The sequence below is a fragment of the Myodes glareolus genome, chromosome 10 (genome assembly GCF_982192425.1).
Source record: "Myodes glareolus chromosome 10, mMyoGla1.1, whole genome shotgun sequence".
Lineage (NCBI taxonomy): Eukaryota > Metazoa > Chordata > Mammalia > Rodentia > Cricetidae > Myodes > Myodes glareolus.
Genome location: NC_142035.1, coordinates 52,836,922 through 52,859,569, shown reverse-complemented (window position 1 = coordinate 52,859,569; position 22,648 = coordinate 52,836,922). Strand labels below are relative to the sequence as shown.

The 22,648-nt window shown below is 40.5% G+C and overlaps 1 protein-coding gene across 4 annotated transcripts in view; it reads left to right on the top strand.

Moving 5' to 3' along the window:
- Positions 1 to 22,648, top strand: part of Galk2 (galactokinase 2) — a 121,251-nt gene that overhangs the window by 6,134 nt on the left and 92,469 nt on the right. For 2 of the 4 annotated variants that reach the window (XM_048460038.2, XM_048460036.3), the window contains exons 2-3: positions 7,594 to 7,682; positions 12,837 to 12,960. In XM_048460038.2, the coding sequence (XP_048315995.1) occupies positions 7,613 to 7,682; positions 12,837 to 12,960 (194 nt within the window). In that variant the 5' untranslated portion in view covers positions 7,594 to 7,612. Of the gene's footprint in view, positions 1 to 194; positions 361 to 7,593; positions 7,683 to 12,836; positions 12,961 to 22,648 lie in introns of those variants that run through there. The other 2 variants (XM_048460037.3, XM_048460035.3) reach the window with 2 other exon arrangements.

Sequence of the window (22,648 nt, the reverse complement as noted above, 5' to 3'; positions counted from 1 at the left end):
AGGGCCCACAAGTTCTAACGCTGTACTCAACCACACTAGGGAACAGCAAAACCTGGTCAGTCGGTCTTGGTCTTGGGTCGCCCCTGTGAGCCCAACGCGAGGTAGCGGCTGAGCTTGATCGCAGTGCCGGGAGCTGGGGAGGAGGAGCTGGGGGCGGGACAGCCTGGAATGGGGCCCGCTTCTGGGCCGCTTCTGCAGACCTGCAGGATTTCCGCCGAAGTCCCGGAAGAAAGCCACTCCTGCCGCCTTTATCTTGTGATCCTCAGCTGTGCTGCACTTCTGGAAACTGCAGAGGGATCTAGCAAATATGGCTGCGGAGGAACCCCCCACGCGACGAATCCAGGTGGCCGAACATCCCAGGTGGGGGAGAGGCGTGGCCTGGGATCCACCGCGCTCTTTGCTTTCGGCAGCTTCTTTTGAGTCATCGTCTTTTTTTCTTTTTTCTTTTTTGTTGTTTTGTCCCAGAAGGCAGACAGAACCCTTAGGATTCTAGACGCTGCCAGGGCTTGTGTGTGTTGCTTCACACAGAGCCTTTTGCCCTTTCTTGCCGAAGGAGTCAGTAAAAATGCCCAAACCTACCTGAAACTGCTCGTTATCTTGCCCGCCAAGTGATACTGCTTTTCCAAGTTTCTGTCTTCAGACAGTCGATTTTGAGTCTCTGCATCTTTGACAAACCCGAGAATCTCGGAACAGTCATCAAGGGACTAATTTGTTGTCAGTTTCTAGCTACAGAATTACAGTTCCTTTCGATGCCTAGTGGAGGGTCTTTTTAATTATAGATACTTTGTAGAAATACTTTGTTCTAATTTGTGGGGCTGAAATCTGACAGACTTCTCATCTGCTGTTTTGTTAGCTCAATGGCTTCTCTGAGGTTGACTGCTTTTGAATTTAACTCCTCCCTCCTCCCATTCTGTTTATGTCGATGAAATAGTGTTTTCCTATGGCTTGAAAATGCTCATTCCTGCGCAAGTCAGCAAACAACATATCTTTAGTTGCCAGGATAAAACATACCGTACTCTAGAGTCAACACAGTTTGAATTACTTCCAGTCTGTGTAAGGGCCACTGAATGGTTTAAGTCTCTCTGAGGTCATTTTATGGTGTGGTTGTTTTTACATATTCAGCAAAGAAGCACACATTATGAGAGGCATGTGTCAGGTGACTCCTGAATAATTCAGAAAGAAATCCACCCCTCTGTAGTGTGTGCACTGTTATTTCTTTATGCAATGTTTTGCAGTAATATTTTGAAGCATCCTATTTTAGAAGGGATAAGATTTATCAAATCTAGATAATGTAATCTACAAATCTAAATGATCACATGGTGCAATTCATTGGTACCCTCAGGTGAACCAGGATTCTTGTGGAACTCCTGATCTTTGCTTAAGATACCTCTTCAGTTTGACAGGAAACCAGATCCTATGAATAAGGACACAGGCAACCACATTCTATGTTTAGTAAGATAATTTCTTTTTCCTTCTTTTTTTTTTCTTTTTGTTTTTTTCAAGACAGGGTTTCTCTCTGTGTATCCTTGGCTGTCCTGGAACGCTCTCTTTCTAGGCCAGGCTGGCCTTGAACTCTCAGAGATCTACCTGCTTCTGCCTCCCAAGTACTGGTATTAAAGGTGTGCACCACCATCACCTGGCTTTTTATTCTCTGTGAGAAGCAAATCTGAGGAGTCTTGAGTTGTAACTCGGTGGTAGCATACCTCCCTAGCATGTACAAGTCCCTGCATTTGATTTTCAGCATTAAAAAATGCAGGCAGAAACAAGAGAGCTGAGTACAGTCTACCTTCATTTGACTCATGTTTTTTGTCTCTCCTGTAAAACTTCCAGTTTCACGTGTAACTTTCTTTGTAGTGATATCTCTTTTCTTTAGGACAAAGTTTAAATTGTTAGAATGGCAAGGCATAATGGTACCTGCCTGTAATTCCAGCAGCTGGAGGGAGAGGTAGGAGGTCACCACAAATTGAAAGCTAAGCTGGACCAAGTGAGACCCTGTGCCCTGTTTTAGTTACTCTTCTGTTGCTGCGAAGAGACACGTGTTCCAGTGAACTGACTGAAGAAAAGTTTATTTGGGGGCTCATAGTTTTAGAGCATGAGTCCATGGCCTTCACGGTGGGGAGCATGGTGACGGGCAGGCACTGCAGCAGCGCTAGGCAGAGGGAGCTACCTGAATGGCAGAACTGCAACAAGGCCACCCTCCTAATCCTTCCTGAACAGTTCTACCAACAAGCAGGAGCCTGTGGGAGTCATTCAAACTACCACATCCCCCCAAAATCTGGGGAGGGAACTCAGCCGTGGAATGCTTGCCTCATTCGTGAAACTCCCAGAACTGTATTAACCCCTATGGTGGCATATTTTTGTAATCCCAGCATCTGGGAGGGAGGAAGAGATGGGAGAATCGGAAATTCAAGCTCATCCTTGGCTGGTGAGTAGGAGAACAGCCTGGGCTATGTGAAACCTTGCCTAAAGTAACCATAAAACAAATGAATGAAAACTGCTAGATTATTGTTTCTTGTAAAAACTTTACTGATTTTGCATACCGTATAATTCATCCATTTTAAAAGTTTGCTTAATGAATAAAAGTGCTTCTGTGTAAGGATGACCACCTGAAGGCAGTACCAATAGCTCACTCAATGGGAAATCAGAGACCGACTTCTGAAAGCTGTCTTCTGACCTTCATGCATGTGCCATGGCATTCATGTGCTCTTGAAAACACACGCACATACACACAATTTAAAAAGTTAGCAGTGAAGTGGTTTTAGTATCTTCACAGAATTGTGTGACCATCACCACAATTAAATTTTGCTTTTCTTCACACAAAAATGCTTATTACCCCTTACATCTTACCTTTCCATTCTCAAGCAACCACTAATCTAGTTTTTCTTTTTCCTTTCAAATTTGTTCATTTGGACATCTCAAACAAATGCTATCATAAGATGTATTTTTTCCCTTCTCTTTCTGAGTCTCTTTTTGTTTTTCCTTTTTCCTTTTTTTTTAATTGAGACGTGTTCTTTCTCTGTGGTACTAGTTGTCTAGGAACTTGCTATGTACACCAGGCTGGCCTTGAACTCATTGAGATCCTCTGCCTTTGTCTCTTGAGTGCTGGAATTAGGGCGTGGGTACCACACCTAACTGGTTCTTTTTTCCCCCAGCGTGCTTTCAGCCGTGTTGTAGCATAATCATTATGCCATTCTGCTATTCTATCATATGGGCATAGTGTATATTCTTTATCAGTCAGTAGACATTAGGATGACTTCGACATTTTGACTCTTGCAAATAATGATGTGCTATGATGACACCCTATGATTTTCAGGTTTCTTATTTTCTCATCTCAGTTGATCTGGTGACCCTGACCCCTGTAATACCGAAGATGGAGAATATTTAGAAGACTGTGATTTGAAACCTAAAATCCTGTAGTTCTTTCCTTCCGTCCTTCCTTTCCTTCCTTCCTTTCTATTTTTTGAGACAGGGTTTTCTGTGTAACACTTTTGACTGTCCTGAAACTCACTCTGTAGACCAGGCTGGCCTTGAACTCACAGAGATTCCCCCTGCCTCTGCCCCCCAAGTGCTGGGATTAAATATGTGTGCTGCCACCACCACCTGGCTAATGGAAAAGCTTCTAAAAAAGTATTTATTTTACATGTATGAGTTTTTAGCCTGTGTGTATATATGTGCACCAAGGGCATACCTGGTGCCTGTGGAAGTCAGAAGACCCTCTGAACTGGAGTTGCAGATGGTTGTGAGCTTCCATGTGGGTGCTGGGAATTGAACCTGGGTCCTCTGGAAGAGCAGCAAGTGATTTTAATTGCCGAGCCATCCTTCCAGTCTTGGAAAAGCTTTAATGAGAATACTTCTGATACTTTGCCATCAAATATGAAGTTTAATGTTTCTGGTAAATACTTTTTATTCAATTAAGGACATTTCCTTATTTTCGAGCACATTAAGGATTAAAAATGTTTTTATTAGCATACTTTAATTATAAATAATAGTTTTCTTATGACCTTTTCATACTTCTACATAATGTATATTTTTTGTTTATTTATTTATTATTAAAAATTTCCACCTCCTCCCCTCCTCCCACTTTCCTTCCCTCCCCTCCCCTCCCCCACTCCTCCTCCCCCTCCTTCTCCAGGCCAAAGAGCAGTCAGGGTTCCCTACCCTATGGGAAGTCCAAGGTCCTCCCTGTTCCCCCCAGGTCTAGGAAGGTGAGCATCCAAACAGACAAGGCTCCCACAAAGCCCGCCCATGCAGTAGAATCAAAGCCCAGCGCCATTGTCCTTGGCTTCTCAGTCAGCCTCCACCGTCAGCCACATTCAGAGAGTCCGGTTTGATCACATGCTCCATCAGTCCCATTCCGACTGGTCTTGGTGATCTCCCATTAGATCTGTCCCACCGTCACAGTGGGTGAACACACCCCTCGCGGTCCTGACTTCCTTGTTTTATCATGCTCATCTTCCCTCTGTTACCCTTTGTTGAGCCTTCCTATTCCCACTCTATTCCCACTATAGCACTATTGTATGCACACCCAGACGTCCATCTTCCCTGGTTGGTCAATACAGTCATACACAGGGTCCGTAGCTGAGTAAGAAGACTGTCAACCGCAGCTCTCCCCCAGCAGCTTGCATAGCACCTACCGGTGCTGGCACCATCAAAGCTAATCAGCAAGGAGAAAGTTTTCAGGTCACTTCTGTCTTGATTTTTCTATGCTCTGCACCAGGGCATACGTTGTCTTCAGCTATAGGGTCTTACCCTGCAGTTCTGGCAGGGAACAAACAGAAGCTGTAGAAGCCTGTGTTGCTTGGAAGTCTCAGGGGCCTTTCTGACCACCAACTCCTAGGGAGTTAACTGGCTTCTGGTGATGCAATTGTCACTCAGTAAACCTATGGTTTCTGGGAGTAGTTTTGTCCACTCATGTAGGGTACTTTAAAAAATATATTTTATTACTAATTATGTAATCACATAGTCATGTGCTTCATTAGAATTTATTAGAGGAATTGAAGACAGTGGTAATTTAGTGTTTCATTGGCTGATTTTAGTGATAAACTTTGGTGCTGTGTACCTGCTCTGCCCCACTTTCCCAGATGATTCTAACTTAGGCCAGTTTGATGAGAAACTAACCATCCCCCAACCCCCATCCTCTCTTGCCTCTCTCTTTCCTCCTTCCTTTCCTTATTGTTTTCTCCTGTCTCTACTTCAGTCATAGGTAAAGTTTGATATTCTGTGTTCTATAGCTATAGTGAAAATTACTTCTTGTGAAGTTTTATGTGTTCTTGTTCTAGATGTGTAGGGAGAATCAGATTCAAGTAGTCATCTTGTCTACATTCACCTTATGTTCCAGTTAATGTTTGTTTTTAATTTTTAATTTTTGCTTTTTCCATGCTGGAGACCAAACCCTTTCATATATTGAGCCAAACCCCCAAACCCAGTGCCTGCTCTGCTCCAGGGAGCGTGAATGTTAGAGGAGCCTGAGACTGATTCCTGCCGGGGTCTCTGTTGTAATCCAGAGCTGCTATGGATGAGTGGACCTGAGTATCACACGTATAACAATATACGGGACCTTATTTGTACCAAACAATGGCAACAGGATTAAACTCTCCCAAGCCTATTATTGACTTGGAGAACTTGGAGCAGAGGATATGAACGTATGAGGCAGATAGCAGCAGACACTGAGTTACTGAGCACAGTATCGTGGAGACAGAAGGCATGCAGGAGCAGAAACGAGGAGGTTCGCAGAGGCGAAGGGCCTGCAGAGAGGAGTAAGAAGAGGGAAATGGTGATGGTATCTTTGGAGGGATGAGAGAATGGGTCAGGAAGAGCAAGTGCCAAACACACCAATGGAAACAGAATTTCTGGCTACTTTCAGGTTTCTCGGAGGCCATCTTTTTTTTTTTTGATTTTTTTTTTGATTTTTACTCATTTGATTTTATTTCGAATATTTTCTATTGTTATACTTTAAAATTTACTTATCTTTTTTTCTCAAAGTTTATTAAAATACAAAAGTCTCCATTTCTGCCCCTCCTCCCAACCCCCTCCCATTCCCCCCACTCCCTCCCCTCCTCCCTCTCCATCCCCAAGAGCAGTCAGGGTCTCCCGCCCTGTGGGTAGTTCAAGCTCCTCCCCCCTCCCTCCAGGTCCAGGAAGGTGAGCATCCAAACAGACTGGATCCCAAAAATCCAGTATATGCAGAGGAAACAAGTCCCAGTGTCATTGTCAATGGCTTTTCAGAAAGACTCTGGGCCAGTCACATTCAGAGAATCCAGCCTCATTCAGAGAATCTGGCTGGATCATGTGCTCGCTCAGTCCCAGTCAACTGGCCTTGGTGAACTCTCATTAGATCCGTCCCCTTGTATCAGTGGGTGATCGCACCCCTCGCAGTCCTGATTTCCTTTTTCATGTTCTTCCTCCTTCTGCCTCGGAGGCCATCTTGAGTCTCTTCCAACAGTGATGCCTGCATTATTCTACTCTTTGTCATTGTGATATTCTTTTTACTCTTGGAATGTGTGTGTGTGTGTGTGTGAGAGAGAGAGAGAGAGAGAGAGAGAGAGCATGCACACACATGTGTGTATGTGTGTATTTCTGTTTCTTGCAGCAAATTAATTTCTAATAGCAATCATTCAGTTTTTGAATATGATGATCCCTAGTAAATGTTTATTGTACTACTCAAAGATTTGGGATGATTTGACAATGACGAGTGATTAAATCAACTATAAGAATTTTGGATCTGAGTGGTACCCAAGAGGAGTGTTTAACTTAAATTCTTCAGTTTTAGAGAACAGGAAAATTATTTGCTAAGCTTTTACAGTAGTTCCAGACTCCGCTAGAGCAGAGCTGTGGCTCCTGTGACCCCCCCTAACTATCAACGCCTGTACTGGCCTGAGGGGTGTAGCTCCTGGGACTCAAGCTTACTTTGGTTCACAGAGTGTAACTTTATTTGGACTTGATTCTTTGCAGATCTGAGAAGGAAAAACCGAAGAGGTACAGCCCTGAAGGGAGAATGCCTGTGACAACTGGGGCAGAAATTGAAGGAATATGGCTATAAGCCAAGAACACTAAGGCCCAAGAGCTACCACCAGAGGGAAGAGCTGGAAGGCTTGTACAGGCTTCATAGGCTGTGGCCCTGCTGACCCAGATTTCAAGCTGCTTCTTTACTATAAAGATGTTCTTTCAGCTGGGCAGTGGTGGCACACACCTTTAATCCCAGCACTTGGTGGGGGGCAGCAGAGGCAGACAAATCTCTGTGAGTTCAAAGCCAGCCTGGTCCATAGAGCAAGTTCCAGGACAGCCAGGGCTATATAGGGAATCCTTGTCTTGCTACCTCCCCCCAAAAAATGTTCTTCCTTCATTATCATTGGAAAAAATATGTTTAGATTCTTCATAATGGAAGGAAAAAGGGTTTTCTATTGACTACATCAGTTTGACCTTTGACATTCTGCAGTGTGTGTGTGTGTGTGTGTGTGTGTGTGTGTTGCCCGCAATTCTAAGGGATTGACCCTCGCTTCACACGTGCTGTGTACACCCTGTTGCTGCTGCACTTCTACCCTGCATGGGCTTCTAATATATGATGTCTTGAGATATTCCACTCCTGTTTTTCAGATTGTTGAAGCTAAAAGAGATGTTTAACTCTAAGTTTGGGTCCACACCGAAGTTTTATGTTCGAGCCCCAGGAAGAGTCAACATAATAGGTATTTTAAATTTCTTTTTTTAAATTTATTTGTATATTAAAAATTTCCACCTCCTCCCCGTCTCCCTTTTCCCTCCCCTTAAATTTCTTCTTTTGATTTCCCTCCCCTCTTCTGGTGCTCTGGATTTCCAGGTTTACTAGGTATGTTTGTATTTTGTTTTTGTTTCTTCAGGGAGATACTTTGTAATTTCTTATATTTTAGTGTTGAGTAGTAGATTTTAGCAATTTTGTATCCAGTCTACCTTCATAAATACATATGATGGATATAGCTTTAGATTGTACACCAACTCATTCTTTTGTGTTTAATATAACAAATATTTTCTTATGTTTCTGAAGAGGTTGTAATTATTATCCTAATGTCTTTATAATAGCCTACTAAGGTGGTGTTTTGTAATTTACTTAACAGTTTTCTTTTTTGTACATAAAGTTATTTCCAGTTTTTAGCTATTATAGCCAGTTCTTTGAGTGTTCTCCTCAGTGGGAAAGCGAAGTAGGTATGATAAAGAATGTAACCTCTTACAACACTTAAGTTCTCATTTTTTCTTTCCAATTTCTTACGTATGATTGCACAGTAAACTTCATAGAAACTTCATAGTAAAACTTTTGTAGAATGCCATGTTTTTCATCTTTTAGGAAACTTTGAACTAAAATTACACACACACACACACACACACACACACACACACACACACACACATTTTCTACCAAAATAAGTCTTATATCTTTATGTAGTATGTACTTCTCAGAAAGAAAACAGAGAAAGCTATGGTCTTGAAAACTTTTCAGTTGTTCAATGTTTCTATTTCATATAGTTACCCTGTCTGTATAGGGAAGTGACTCTTCTAAGAAGGGCGTTTGGATATATGCCTCTGATTTTCATTGAGAGAAACATGGAGCTGAAGGTGCAAATGTAGGTCCATTGCAAACAAAACAAAGCAAAACAAAAATATATGTTAAGTGGTTACATACAAATTTACCAAAAGGAAGTGTTTGCCCTTCTTTCAGTCAGAAGATGCACTGTTTGTCTTCTGTGTGGTAGCTGCCTTGGTAGACCCTGCAGTCTAATAGCAGGTATCACAGATTCCCTAGACAACTGGTGTCATCTTCAGGCTGAGTCAGCGGAACTTAGGGGTTGGATAGAGTCTGTGCAGGGACTGCTCTTAAGGTGGAGTGCCAGCCATGCAAAAGCTCAACCAGAGGTTCCTCTTGTTTGTCTTTTCTCCCCATTTCAAACAATAGAGGCATATTATTTGTTTTAATAAATAAAGTTTCCCTGAAGATCTGAGGGCAAAACAGACATACTAGTCAGGCATACAGGTCAGGCAGTACTGGCACACACCTTTAAACCCAGAACTTCGGAGACAGAGGCAGATGGATCTCTGTGAGTTCAAGGCTACCCTGGGCTTCACAAAATCAATCCAGAAATTGATCCAGGTGGTGGTTTACACCTTTAATCCCAATATTTAGGAGTTTAATCTCATCACTAGGGAGGTGGAGACAGGAGTGTTATGGCTGGGCAGAGAGAGGAATATAATGGGGAAGGGACAGGACCTGACTGGAGTGTGGAGTCTGAGGACTTGTGGAGATGGGATCTTGTCCTCTGAGTCTGAAGATTTGGTAGAGGTAAAAGGTCTCTCTAGTGGTTGGCTGCTTTGCTTTTCTGATCTTCAGCTTGAACCCCAGTATCTGTCTCTGGGTTTTTATTACTTAAGCTACATCAAACCCACATAAAGTTCTTTTTGAACGAAGATACTTAAGCTGAATGTATACGTCTCAAATTTTTGAGAAGGGCATGCCTTACTTGCAGGAGCTGGAGGTGTATGCAGGGATGTTGTAAGTCACAACCTCTAGGATGAGTAAGACTTGTCATGAGAAAATGTACGGGGAGCTGAGAAAAGTCCAGGGTCCGTGGAGGATTCAAAAATATGTTTATAATGGGAAATGCAAACCTATAAAACAAGTAACTGAATAATACAAAACACTCGGATGCACTTATTAGCCAGCTTCCGTTGTCAACTTAGGCTATGCTTTTTATTTTGAAGCAAATAATAGAGGATTTTAAAATTCCACAGAATCTTTGAGACTGGCCAGTGGGGGTGGTTTATAATAGGGATAAAGTCACTGGAGAGGGATGATTACCCATGATTGAAAAGGAAGTATCTGGTGGAGGGGAACGCCTGCAAAGACGTGAAGGCTGATTTCTGGAGCATAGGACACCATCAACTTCAACCCTTTTAACGCAGACAAGGAAGCAAAGGCTGTGGCTTGATGACAATTATGTATAGTTGTGAACAGAGGACTGAGGATGTTTCTGTGAGGAGGGCTGGGATTTTAAGGAGAGGGAAGAAAACATTTGAATGTGAAGGGATGGAGACAGTGAAAGACTGAAGAAAGCTACTTTGCTGGAAAGTGCTGAGATCTGGGTTAAGGCGAACTGTGGGCTAGGCACCAACCTAGAGATCTTGTATTTTCCTGCCTTATCTAGTGTAAGGTAGGTGGTTTTGAGGTAGGTTTAGAGCTTTGTTGGGTGGAGTTCGCAGAGGATGACATGGAACAGGGAATTGGACAGTATGGGCAGGAGAGCTGGTGAGGCAATAAAGTCTGGCATCTGCTGGTGGCAAAGGAAAGAAGGGAAGAAAGGCTTACAGAATGGAGAAGAGGAGGCAGGGTAGGGCAGAGAGACATGCAGGATGGGGAGCTGCAGTAGAAAGGATGAGGTTTGAAGCTCAAGGTTTATTAAAGCTTGGAGGTGATGGGAATTACAACTATTAGATGCAGAGTCATGGGGGAAGATGGCCAAGGGGAAGGAGGGCTTGGGCTTTGGTGATTTTCTTCTTTTTTTTTAAATACATTTTGAGAAAGGGAACTTTTTTCACCTGTGCCTTCCAGCAGGATGGGTGCCCTATCCATATATTCAAATACATGTTTTTTACTTGATCCATATTGTTGTCCTCTTGATAATTGGATAAAAATAGAACTTTATAAATGAATTCTTCACCTGTCATTGTTAATCCATAAAAGTCCCTTATTATCCTGTTCTAGAGCGAATATCAATGCAGAAGCAAAAACCTGTCTGCCATGAGAATATCTGTAATAAAAATAGAATGTGCAGTTGATTTGTCACCTGTTAATTTCATGTTTCCTCACTAGTTATTATCTGCCAAAGAAACAATGAGATATATAAATCTGTACCAGAAAAATAAATAGCTTTGCATCCATCGTGTGATGTTATTCAGCTTGATAACATGATAGTCACATGGCATAAATTTGGAAAATGATTGTTGTAAATTAGAAAGTGGTGGAGACCATGTGTTGGCACCTCAGGCCATGTTAGTGTCTGTGGTTCTTGTGATCAACAGAGTCCACACTGATGTCTGTGGTCTGTGCTGCCTCTGGGGCCTGTGCTGATGCCCATGGCCCATATTTCCACTGAAGAGATGTTCACGGCCTGTGCTGCCCCTGAAATCCATGTTGATGTCTGTGTTACCTCTGAAGGCCATGGGGATGTCAGTGGTCTGTGCTACCACCTGGAGCCATGTTGATGTCTATGGCCCATGTTGTAGTCAGAAACCACATGGAAGCCCATGAGCCGTGCTGCTGCTGATTCTAAAGGGCAGGGAAGCTTCCTTGCAGTGGTATGGGTGACTGCAGACTCACAGTTGAGAACGAGACACAGAAGGCTTCTGTGACAGCCTTCCTCTCCCTCCACAGACTCCCCCCCCCCCAAGAAAAAACAGTCTAGACAGGAAGTCACTGAAGAGAACTCTTAAAAATTGTGATAGAGATGCTGAGGTGTAGCTCTTCACAGTTGATGGCCTCTGATGGGGTGTAACATGAACGGGGTCCTGCTTGTTTGGGTTTCTGTCCTGCCCAGTTCCCCACAGCCCGCAAGCCCCAAAGAAAACTCACAGAGATCTCTATAAGTTATAAAGCTGATTAGCCCTTTAGTTCATGCTACCTATTTGTTCTTGTAACTTATATTAACCCATTATTCTTATCTATTTTAGCCATGTGGCTCAGATCACATCCTGTTGCTTTGGTGGTCTGGGCAGGAGTGGGTCAACTTCCTCCTTCTCAGAATTCTCCTGCTCACCTTGCATCATTTCCACTTCCTGTTTGGTTTTCCTGCCTACACCTCCTGCCTGGCCAATCAGCATTTATTTAAAACATGATTGACAGAATACAGACAGTTCTCCTGTACCAATGGGGGTGGGGGTAGAGAGGGACTCAGTTTTCTTTAAGGGGCTGGCCACAAATTGGACTTGGTATGCTTTTGTTTTCTTTTTCTTTTTTTCCTTCTTGTTTTGTTTTGGGTTGATCACAAGGATGGGGGCTGGGCCTTGGAAGACTGGAAGTGAACGTGATTAGGATGCATTATGTGAAATTTCCAAATAATCAACAAAAGTATGTTAAAAAGAAAAGAAAACAAAACAAATTAGAAAGCGTAAAAACAAGCTTAAGATAAAAAAGAAGTCTTCTAATTAACCAAAACAAATTATTTATGACTAATAGAAGTTGCCTTAAAATGTTCGGTAAAAAGAAAATAGAGTATCTATCTGTCCATAGAATTTCACTTAGTTTAAACCGTGGCCATGTTTTTCCTGTACGTTAACTGTCTAGTATCCTCGCTTTCACCTGTAAGGGGATAAGAGTTTATTCTGGAACCAATTATGAGTGACGATGACTTGGGAACACGGATACAGTTTACTCCAACCTCATGTTCCAACATGGAACAGCCTCATGAGGTTTTATATTACTAGAAAAGGGAACCACACGTCAAGACCCATTTCAGATACATGGGTGGAAGCATCGGGCAGGTGGGTTACAGCAAGGTGGAGAATTCTCTCTGCTGGGTACAACTGGCCTTTGGTTGGTGAAGGTTTGGGGGTCTGCCCATGTATCTGAAGGACTGATCTAGTAGCAACAAGGATACTCGGTCATACGGAGCAGTGTGTAATGAATGGCTTCTAAGGGAGCTAAAAATGTGTGAGGTCACCTGACTTACAACTCTCCAGATTCTAGTTCATTGAGTTTCTATTCAGACAATCAGCCTTGTAAATCTGTGGTTCTTTCCAGCAACTGGTGTTCATACAGCTAGGGTGAGCTTTTATTTCATATGCTAGCAATGGTAAAACCTGATTTCTCTTTTGTCTAGGAGAGCACATTGATTACTGTGGGTACTCTGTTCTTCCCATGGCTGTGGAACAAGACATGCTAATAGCTGTGGAACCTGTGAAAACACACACTCTCCAACTGGCCAATACAAACCCCTTGTATCCGTGAGTAATTAGGATTGGTGGTGGGTAGGGAGTGTGTGTGTGTGTGTGTGTGTGTGTGTGTGTGTGTGTGAAGCATGCAGTAATGTATCTGAATGCCGATGGACTCTAGAAAATATTGGATTCCAACTAAATCATATACTTTATTGATATTTTCTGCCTGACATTTATCAGCATTCCAGGTCACTACTAAATGCTTATTTATTGTGTTCTTTTACACACTTACTGAGGAAGCATTTACTAGCCAGCAAGATGGCTCAAGGGTGTTGGAGTGCCTTAACCTGAAATTGATTTCCAGAAACCCACATGACAGAACCGAGTCCTGCAGGCTATTCTCGGATTTCTACACTTGTGGCACGATATGTCCATGCCCACACTCTTTCTCACACATACATAGTAAATGAATGAATGAGTGTAAAAAAGTAAGCATTTACTGAAGAATTGTCATGTATTAGACATTGTCTCAAGTATTGAACTATACAGATATGAGAATAATTTTTTTCTTTCCCAGGAAGTATTGATTATATACTGAGATAACTGTCTCAGTAAAGTCAGGTGTTGCTATCTGTCCTTCGTTACAATGGTACTGTCTATTCTCTTGTCAGTGAACCCTACCATGCTGTGCAGTCAATACTTACTTACCTATATCTCTTATTAATGTTGTATTTTCAGTTTTCTTCAAATTTTTAGTCTCAATGTAAGACAGTATGATATGTAATAGATGTTTCTACAACATATACTTTGTCAATTTTAAGTGTTTACCTTTCTAAAGTGTGAAGAAATCAGTTACGGTACAAGAGAGACACCACTGAGGGAGCAGACCTGAGCCAGAGACCTCTACTGGAGCAGGCCCAAGTAAGCAACCTCCATGGGAACAGGCCCAAACAACCTCTGGTGTTGCAGAGCAACCTCAGGGAGCTAAGAAACCTTTAGGAACACCGAGTGACCTCTGGGGTGACTGGAACCGTGGCCCTGACTGCACCACAAGGAACAGTCATCTGAGCCTTGGATCCCCTGGCACCTGGAAGATTGATCACCAGAGACGCAGGCAGCCCCAACTACACCTTTCAGAGGAAAAGATGGGTAGACAAGGTAAGAATACATTCAACACCACAAAGAACAACATGACACCATTAAAAACTAGTGACCCTACAACAACAAGACTTGAACAACCAAATATAGATGAAGCAGAAGAAAATGACCTAAAAAATAACTTTAGGAGAATGTTTGAGTCTCTTAAAGAGGAAATGAAAAATCCCCTTAAAGAAATGAAGAAAAAGACAAACAAAAAATTGGAAGATATCAACAAATCCCTTAAAGAAAATCAAGAAAAAGCAATCAAACAGGTGAAAGAAATGATTAAAGACTTGAAAACCAAAATTGAGACAATAAAGAAAACACAAACCGAGGGAATTATGGAAAAGGAAATTATGAGAAAATGATCAGGAACCACAAATGCAAGCATAAACAGCAGAATATAAGATGGAAGAGAGAATCTCAAATACTGAAGATACAATAGAGGAAATAGACTCATTGGTCAAAGAAAAAATTAAATCTAACAAAAGCTTAACACAAAACATCCAAGAAATATGGGACACCATGAAACGGCCAAACCTAAGAATATTAGATATAGAAGGAGAAGAACTCCAGCTAAAAGTCACATAAAATATATTTAACAAAATCAGAGAAGAAAACTTTCCCAATCTAAAGAAAGATATGCATATGAAGATACAAGAAGTGTACAGAACACCAAATAGATTGAATCAAAAACAAAAACCATCTTGCCATATAATAATCAAAGCACTAAACATATTGAATGAAGAAAGAATATTAAGAGCTGCAAAGGAAAAAGACCAAGTAACATATAAAGGCAGAGCTATCAGAATTACACCTGACTTCTCAATGGAAACAATGAAAGCCAGAAGGTCCTGGTTAAGTGTTGATACAGACATTAAGAGTTCATGAATGCCAGCCCAGACTACTATACCCAGCAAAACCTTCAATCACCATAGACAGACAAAACAAGATATTCCATGACAGAACCAGATTTAACCAATACCTAGCCACAACCCAGCCCTACACAAAGTACAAGAAGGAAAACTCTAACCCAAGGAAGTTGGTTACATCAACAAAAACACAGACAATTGATGATCTCACAGTAGCAAATTCCAAAGAAGGGAAAAACACACACAGTAATATCACCACCAACAAAACCTAAATTAACAGGAGGTGGTAATCACTGCTCATTAATATCCCTTAATATAAATGGACTCAACTCACCTATAAAAAGACACAGGCTAACAGATTGGATATGAAAACAAAATCCATCCTTCTGCTGCATACAAGAAACACACCTCAATCTCAAATACTAACATCGCCTCAGAGTAAAGGAAAAATATTTTTCAATCAAATGGACCTAAGAAACAAGCTGGTGTAGCTATCCTAATATGTAACAAAATAGTCTTCAAGCTAAAAATCAATCAAAAGAGACAAAGAAGGACATTTTGTATTAGTCACAGGAAAAAAATCCATCAAGAGGAAATCTCAATACTGAACATCTATGCCCCAAATACAAGGGCAAACTCATATGTAAAATAAACACTTCTAAAGCTTAAACCACACATTAAAACATACTAAGAGCGGGAGACTTTCATACCCCATTCTCACCACTGGACAGGTCTGTCAGACAGAAAATTAACAGAGAAATAAGGGAACTAATAGATGTTATGACTCAAATGGACTTAACAGATATCTATAAAATATTCCATCCAAACATAAAAAAATATACCTTCTTCTCAGCATCTCATGGAACCTTCTCAAAAATTGACCTCATACTAGGTAACAAAGCAAACCTTAACAGATAGAAAAAAAGTTGAAATAACCCCATGTGTCTTATTGAATCACCATGGCTTAAAATTAGAATTCAACAGCAGCACTAATTACAAAAACATATGGAAATTAAACAATGTTCAACTGAAGCATCAATGGGTCAAGGAAGAAATAAAGGAAGAAATTTAAGACTTCCTATAAGTCAATGAAAATGACCACACAATATACTCAAATTTATGGAACACAATGAAAGCAGTGTTAAGAAGAAAGTTCATAGCACTAAGTGCCTACATAAAGAAGCTGGAAAAATCCCACATTAGTGAGTTAATAGAACATTTGAAAACTCTCGAACAAAAAGAAGCAAACTCATCCAGGAGGATTAGATGGCAGGAAATAATCAAATTGAAAGCTGAAATCAACAAAATAGAATCAAAGAAAACAATACAAAAAATCAATGATACAAAGAGTTGGTTCCTCAAGAAAATCAACAAAATAGACAAACATTTATCCAAACTAACCAAAAGGAGAGAGAGAATATCCAAATTAACAATATCAGAAATGAAAAGGGGGACATTACAACAGACATGGAGGAAATCCAGAGAATCATTAGGTCATATTTCGAAAATCTGTACTTCACAAAATTGGAAAACTCAAAATGGACAGCTTTCTGGATAAATATCACTTACCAAAATTAAATTAAGACCAGATAAGCAAATTAAGTAGACCTATAACTGCTAATAGAAAAAGTCATCAAAAGTCTTCCAACCAAAAAAAGACCAGGGCCAGATGGTTTCAGCACAGAATTCTATAAGATTTTCAAAGAATAACTAATACCAATACTCCTCAAATTATTCCACACAATATAAACAAAAGGAACATTACCAAACTTTTTATGAGGCTACAATTACCCTGATACCCAAACCACAGAAAAACATTACTAAGAAAGAGAATTGCAGACCAATTTCATTCACGAACTTTGATGAAAAATACTCAATAAAATACTGGCAAATAAAATTCAAGAACACATCAGAAAAATCATTCACCATAATCAAGTCAGCTTCATCCCAGAGATGCAGGGATGGTTCAACCTATGAAAATTTGTCAATGTAATCCACCATATAAACAAACCGAAAAAAAAAAAGACCACATGATCATTTCATTGGATGCTGAAAAAGCCTTCAACAAAATACAATATCCCTTCATGATAAAGGTCTTGTAGAGAGCAGGGATACAAGGAACATATCTAAACATAATAAAGGCAATATACAGCAAGACAACAGCCAACATGAAACTAAATGAAGAGAAATTCCCAAAGATTCCACTGAAATCAGAAACAAGATGAATTTGTCCACTCTCTCCATATCTATTCAATATATTTCTTGAGGCTCTAGCTAGAGCAATAAGACACCAAAAGGGGATCAAGGGGATACAAATCAGAAAACAAGAAGTCAAACTCTCACTGTTTGCTGATATGATAGTTTACATAAGCGACCCCAATTCTACCAAAGAACTTCTACAACTCATAAACCCCTTCAGTAATGTAACAGGATACATAGTTTACATAAGCGACCCCAACTCTACCAAAGAACTTCTACAACTCATAAACCCCTTCAGTAATGTAGTAGGATACAAGATTAACTCAAAGAAAATCAGTAGCTCTCTTTTACACAGATGGTAAGTGGGCTGGGAAAGAAATCAGAGAAACATCACCCTTCACAATAGCCACGAATAACATAAAATATCTCAAAGAAACTCTAATCAAACAAGTGGAAGACCTGTATGACAAGAACTTTAAATCTCTGAAGAAAGAAATTGAAAAAGACCCCAGAAACTGGAAAGATCTCCCATGCTCTTGGGTAAGCAGAATTAACATAGTAAAAATGACAATCCTACCAAAAGCAATCTACAGATTCAGTGCAATGTTCCATCAAAATCCTAGCAAAATTTTTCACAGACCTCAAAAGAACCATATTCAACTTCATATGGAAAAGCAAAAAAACCCAGGATAGCTAAAACAGTCCTGTACAATAAAGAAATTCCTGGAGGGATCACAGTCCTTGACTTCAAACTCTACTACAGAGCTACAGTACTGAAAACAGCCTGGTATTGGCATAAAAACAGACAGGAGGATCAATGGAACTGAATCGAAGACCCAAATATCAATCCTTACACCTGCGAACACTTGATTTTTGACAGAAGCAAAAAAATATAAAATGGAAAAAAGAAAGCATATTTAACAAATGGTGCTGGCATAACTGGATATCAACATGTAGAAGAATGAAAATAGATCCTTATCTATCACCATGCACAAAACTCAAGTCCAAATGGATTAAAGACCTCAACATAAAACCAACCACACTGAACCTTATAGAAGAGAAAGTGGGAAGTACACTTGAATGCAATGGCACAGGAGACCACTTCCTAAATATAACCCCAGTAGCACAGATATGGAGAGAAACAATTAATAAATGGGAACTCTGAAAACTGAGGAGCTTTTTTCTGTAAAGGAAAGGACACGGTCAACAAGACAAAATGGCAGCCTACAGAGTGGGAAAAGATCTTCACCAACCCCACATCAGACAGAGGTCTGATCTCCAAAATATATAAAGAACTCAAGAAATTAGTCATCAAAAGAGCATATAATCCAATAAAAACATGGTGTACAGACCTAAAAAGACAACTCTCAACAGAGGAATCTAAAATGGCTGAAAACACTGAAGGAAATGCTCAACATCCTTAGTCATCAGAGAAATACAAATCAAAACAACTCCGAGATTCCATCTTACATCTTTAAGAATGGCCAAGATCAAAACCACTGATGACAGCTTATGCTGGAGAGGATGTGGGGTAAAAGGAACACTCTTCCATTGCTGGTGGGAGTGCAAACTGATGCGGCCTGTTTGGATATCAGTATGGTGATTTCTCAGAAAATTAGTAAAAAATCTTCCTCAAGACCCAGCAATGTCACTTTTGGGTATATGCCCAACGAATGCTCAATCGTACCACAAGGACATGTTCTCAACTATATTCATAGCAGCATTGTTTGTCATAGGCAGATCCTGGAAACAACCTAAATGTCCTTCGACCAAAGAATGGATAAGGAAAATGTGGTACATTTACACAATGGAGTACTACACAGCAGAAACAAAAACAATGGCATCTTGAAATTTGTGGGCAATTGGATGAATCTAAAAACATCATATTGAATGAGGTAACCCAAACCCAGAAAGACAAATGTCATATGTACACACTCATAAGTGGCTTATTAAATATCTGTCCAGTCTTCATGGCCAACTTTAAACATATGGTGGATTACTTTGGTGGATTTTTCCAATGCTGAGCCAGCTTTGCTTTTTCTGCATAAGCTTTAATTGTACTGTCTGGTGCCACCTAGCAGTATTTTAGTCAATGATGGCTCACATATATGATGTATAGGATGGTGGCCCCGTGACAATATATGGGGCCAAGAAACTACTGCTGCTTATAACATTTGCATTTTAAGCAAAAATTACTACGAAAGAGTCAAAAGTTTTAAAAATTAAAACGTTTATAAATAGAATAAGTTCTAGTAAGGCAATGTTAGTTCATCAAAGAAAGAACTTTTGAGACCAGTTTGATGTCATTTGTGTGTGTGTTTATAAACCCAGAGTCACGTGCTGTTATAGTCTTGGCCTTCACGCTTTCACTCGCCACAGCTCTCTGTCCTGCATATCCCTTTGTGTTATGCTCCCTACTCAGTGTGCTAGCTCAATTGTTTACACTTATGTGTATTGAACTCTTTATGTTTGGATAGGTTCGGGCACACAGATATCACTGTGTTACAGTCAGCTACAGTGTTCAGCACTGGCATAGTCACTGTTGTGCTGCTGTGAAGAGACACCATGCCCGAGGTAACTTGTATAAAGGAAAGTATTTAACTGTGGCCTTGCTTATGTTTCAGAGGGTTAATCCATTATCTTCATGGGCAGGAACATTGGGACACACAAGCAGGGAGCAGGGGGTGGGAGGAGAAAGACAGGACCTAGCATGGGATTTTGACACCTCAAAGCTACCCCTAGTGACACATCTCCTCCAAGGTCACATATTCTAACAAGGCCACACCTCCTAATCCTTTCAAACAGTTCATCAACTGGGTACTAAACATGCAAATGTATGAAACTGTGGGGGCCATTTTCATTCAAACCACCAGAAGCATAATAGTTTGCTATGTAGGTTTGTATTGGTGAATATCCCAAATATATATGTGTTTAGTAGGCCAATCTATCTACGTCTGTGTAAGTACTTTATATTCTATATTGTTTATACAATGACAAAATTGGCTAATGATATGTTTCTTACACTATATCCCTGTTATTAAATGGTAATGATTATATTATGTATTTGATTTGCAAATTACAGGAGATAGAGTTGTCACATTTGGTCCTTCTGTTTCTAAATATCTTAGTTATTGTGAGTAACTTGACAGTGAACATGGGGATAGTAGGTGTTTCTCAGATACTGACTTCATTTCCCGTGGGTGTGTATACCAAGCAGCAGGACTTCTGGAGCATATGCTGTTCTGATGTTAATTCTTTGGAGAAACACCACATTGTTTTCCATAATAGTTGAGCCAAATAGCATTCCTACCGACAGTACAGAAGTGTTCATTTTCTTAAAGACTCTGCTAACACTTATTTTCCTCACACCATATGCCATTACTGTAAGATTTATACTTTTTGGAGGCATTATCTTATCCTGTGTATGTGTGTGTGCATCTTATGTTACTGTATCAGGATTTATGTGTTTGGTGTTATTTTACTTTTTTTTTTTTTTTGCAGCTATGTTCTTCTTGGATGTCGTAGAGATGAATGTGTAGTGTAGAAAATAATTCCTCAGCCCAGGAGCTCTCCTTATTTTTCTGAGTGGGATATTAGTGGGAGAGCAACCACGGGTGTTTGCTGTTACTATCATACAATGCCTAATAGCATAGTATACTCAGATTTTAATTAACGCAGCTAGGAGATACTTGAAAGCAATCCTGCAAGGGAATTTTAAAGCTGTAAGTGCATATATTAAAGTCAGAGAAGGGCCAGTGAGATGTTTCAGTGGGAAAAATGAAGTACTATCAAACCTGATAGCCTGAGGTCAATCTCCCATGTGTTGGAGGGTGAGAACTGGCTCCCATTACCTGTGGAACACAGGTAGTACACATGGTATGTACATGGTATGGTATGTGGACACACACACGTGTGTGTGTGTGTAAATAAATAAATAAAATAAAAAAGAGTCTGATCTCAAATAGCTTAATTTCTTCCAGGGACTTGGAAGAATAAGAACAAGCCAAATCAAAACTCAGTAGATTGAAAGAAATATTTAGGATCAATGCAGAAATTAATGAAATGGAAATTTAAAAACACAATGTATTAATGAAACAAAGAGTTTTTTGCAGAGGTGGACAAGATCAATAAACGGTTAGCCAAACTAGCCAAAAGAAAGAGAGCAAAGGCCAAAATGAATAAAGTAAGAGATGAAAAGGGAGGCATTACAATAAACACCTATGAAATCCAGTAAATTCTTGTAACATGCTTTAGAACTCTTATAGTCTATGATATTGAAACATCTGAAAGAAATGAATGAGTTCTAGATGCATATAATCTAAACAAATTAAAAGGATAAAATCAACAGCTTGTAGAGAACAAGCAATGAGATTCAAGCAGCAGCTAAAAGCGAAATAAACCCAGAAAAACCTCAATTAAACAAAAACATTTTCAATTTAATTGAAGTCCAAGTTTTGGTAAGGCCTGTTGCTGATCATAAGACATGAAGAAATAACATTGATTCTGACCAAGAAACTTACCCCCTGTTGACTAACCTTCATAATAGTAGGAGCTAATGTAGGGTAAAAGGGGCAGCCAACGAAACCCACTCTGGCTCTGAACTCAGAGCCAATGAAAGAAACACACCTTGGATCTAAGACCTGAGCCCGTGAAAGAAACACTTTATCCCTAAACTCAGAACCCAAATGCCCTGACCTTGAAACCTGTGCCGAAGAAACACCCTTTGTCCCTGGAATTAGAGTCAGTGAAAGAAATGTGCCCTAGTCCTGGAATTAGAGCCAATAGGCTAAAAAGGACCACAAAAGAAACATAGTTTGTCCCTGAAATCAGAGCCATCTCTGCCCCTGACCAACTAAACTAACCAGTCCCTGAGCAGGGAAAACCAACCAATCCTGGAGCAGAAAAACTCCCTGGGAAAACTCTGCCCCTAAGAAGCCTTATATAAGCCCCTCTGCCTGTTCAGCTGTGGGCAGTCCTTTCCCACCCTGGCAGAGGCTGCCACTCTCCTGGACTCCTCCTTTACAAATAAAATGCTTTCTGAAAAGAGTCTTGAGTGAAGATCATCATTCGCCAGTGCAGAATAGAAAGAAGAACCTGGCTGGGATGTCCCTCAGGGGACTGAGCAGAACAACCTTGCTGAGACGTTCATCTGGTTCATAAGAGCCAGATGTTGGGGAGGGCTGGAGTGAAATGGCATTTCCTGGTGTGACAGGACTGCTACAATCAGGAGCACACAGCAGCTGCACTTGCTGGCTTACGGTGAAGTCAACATTCTAGAGGACATGGATAGCTAATGGTTTCCCGGAGAAGAAAAGCCAGTTTTCTTTAAGAATATGGCTCTTGATAGGTTGACTGTGCTCTGTGGATGGCCCCACACCGATGAATAAATGCGAAGCACAAACTGGACTTCACGGGTTATTAAAAAAACAGAGAGCAGAAAATTGGCTGAGACTGGGGACTTGGAGGTAGATCTAGGAGAACTTGTGGAGATATGTGGGGATGTGAATATGATCAAAATACATTGTATGAAATTCTCAAGGAATTAA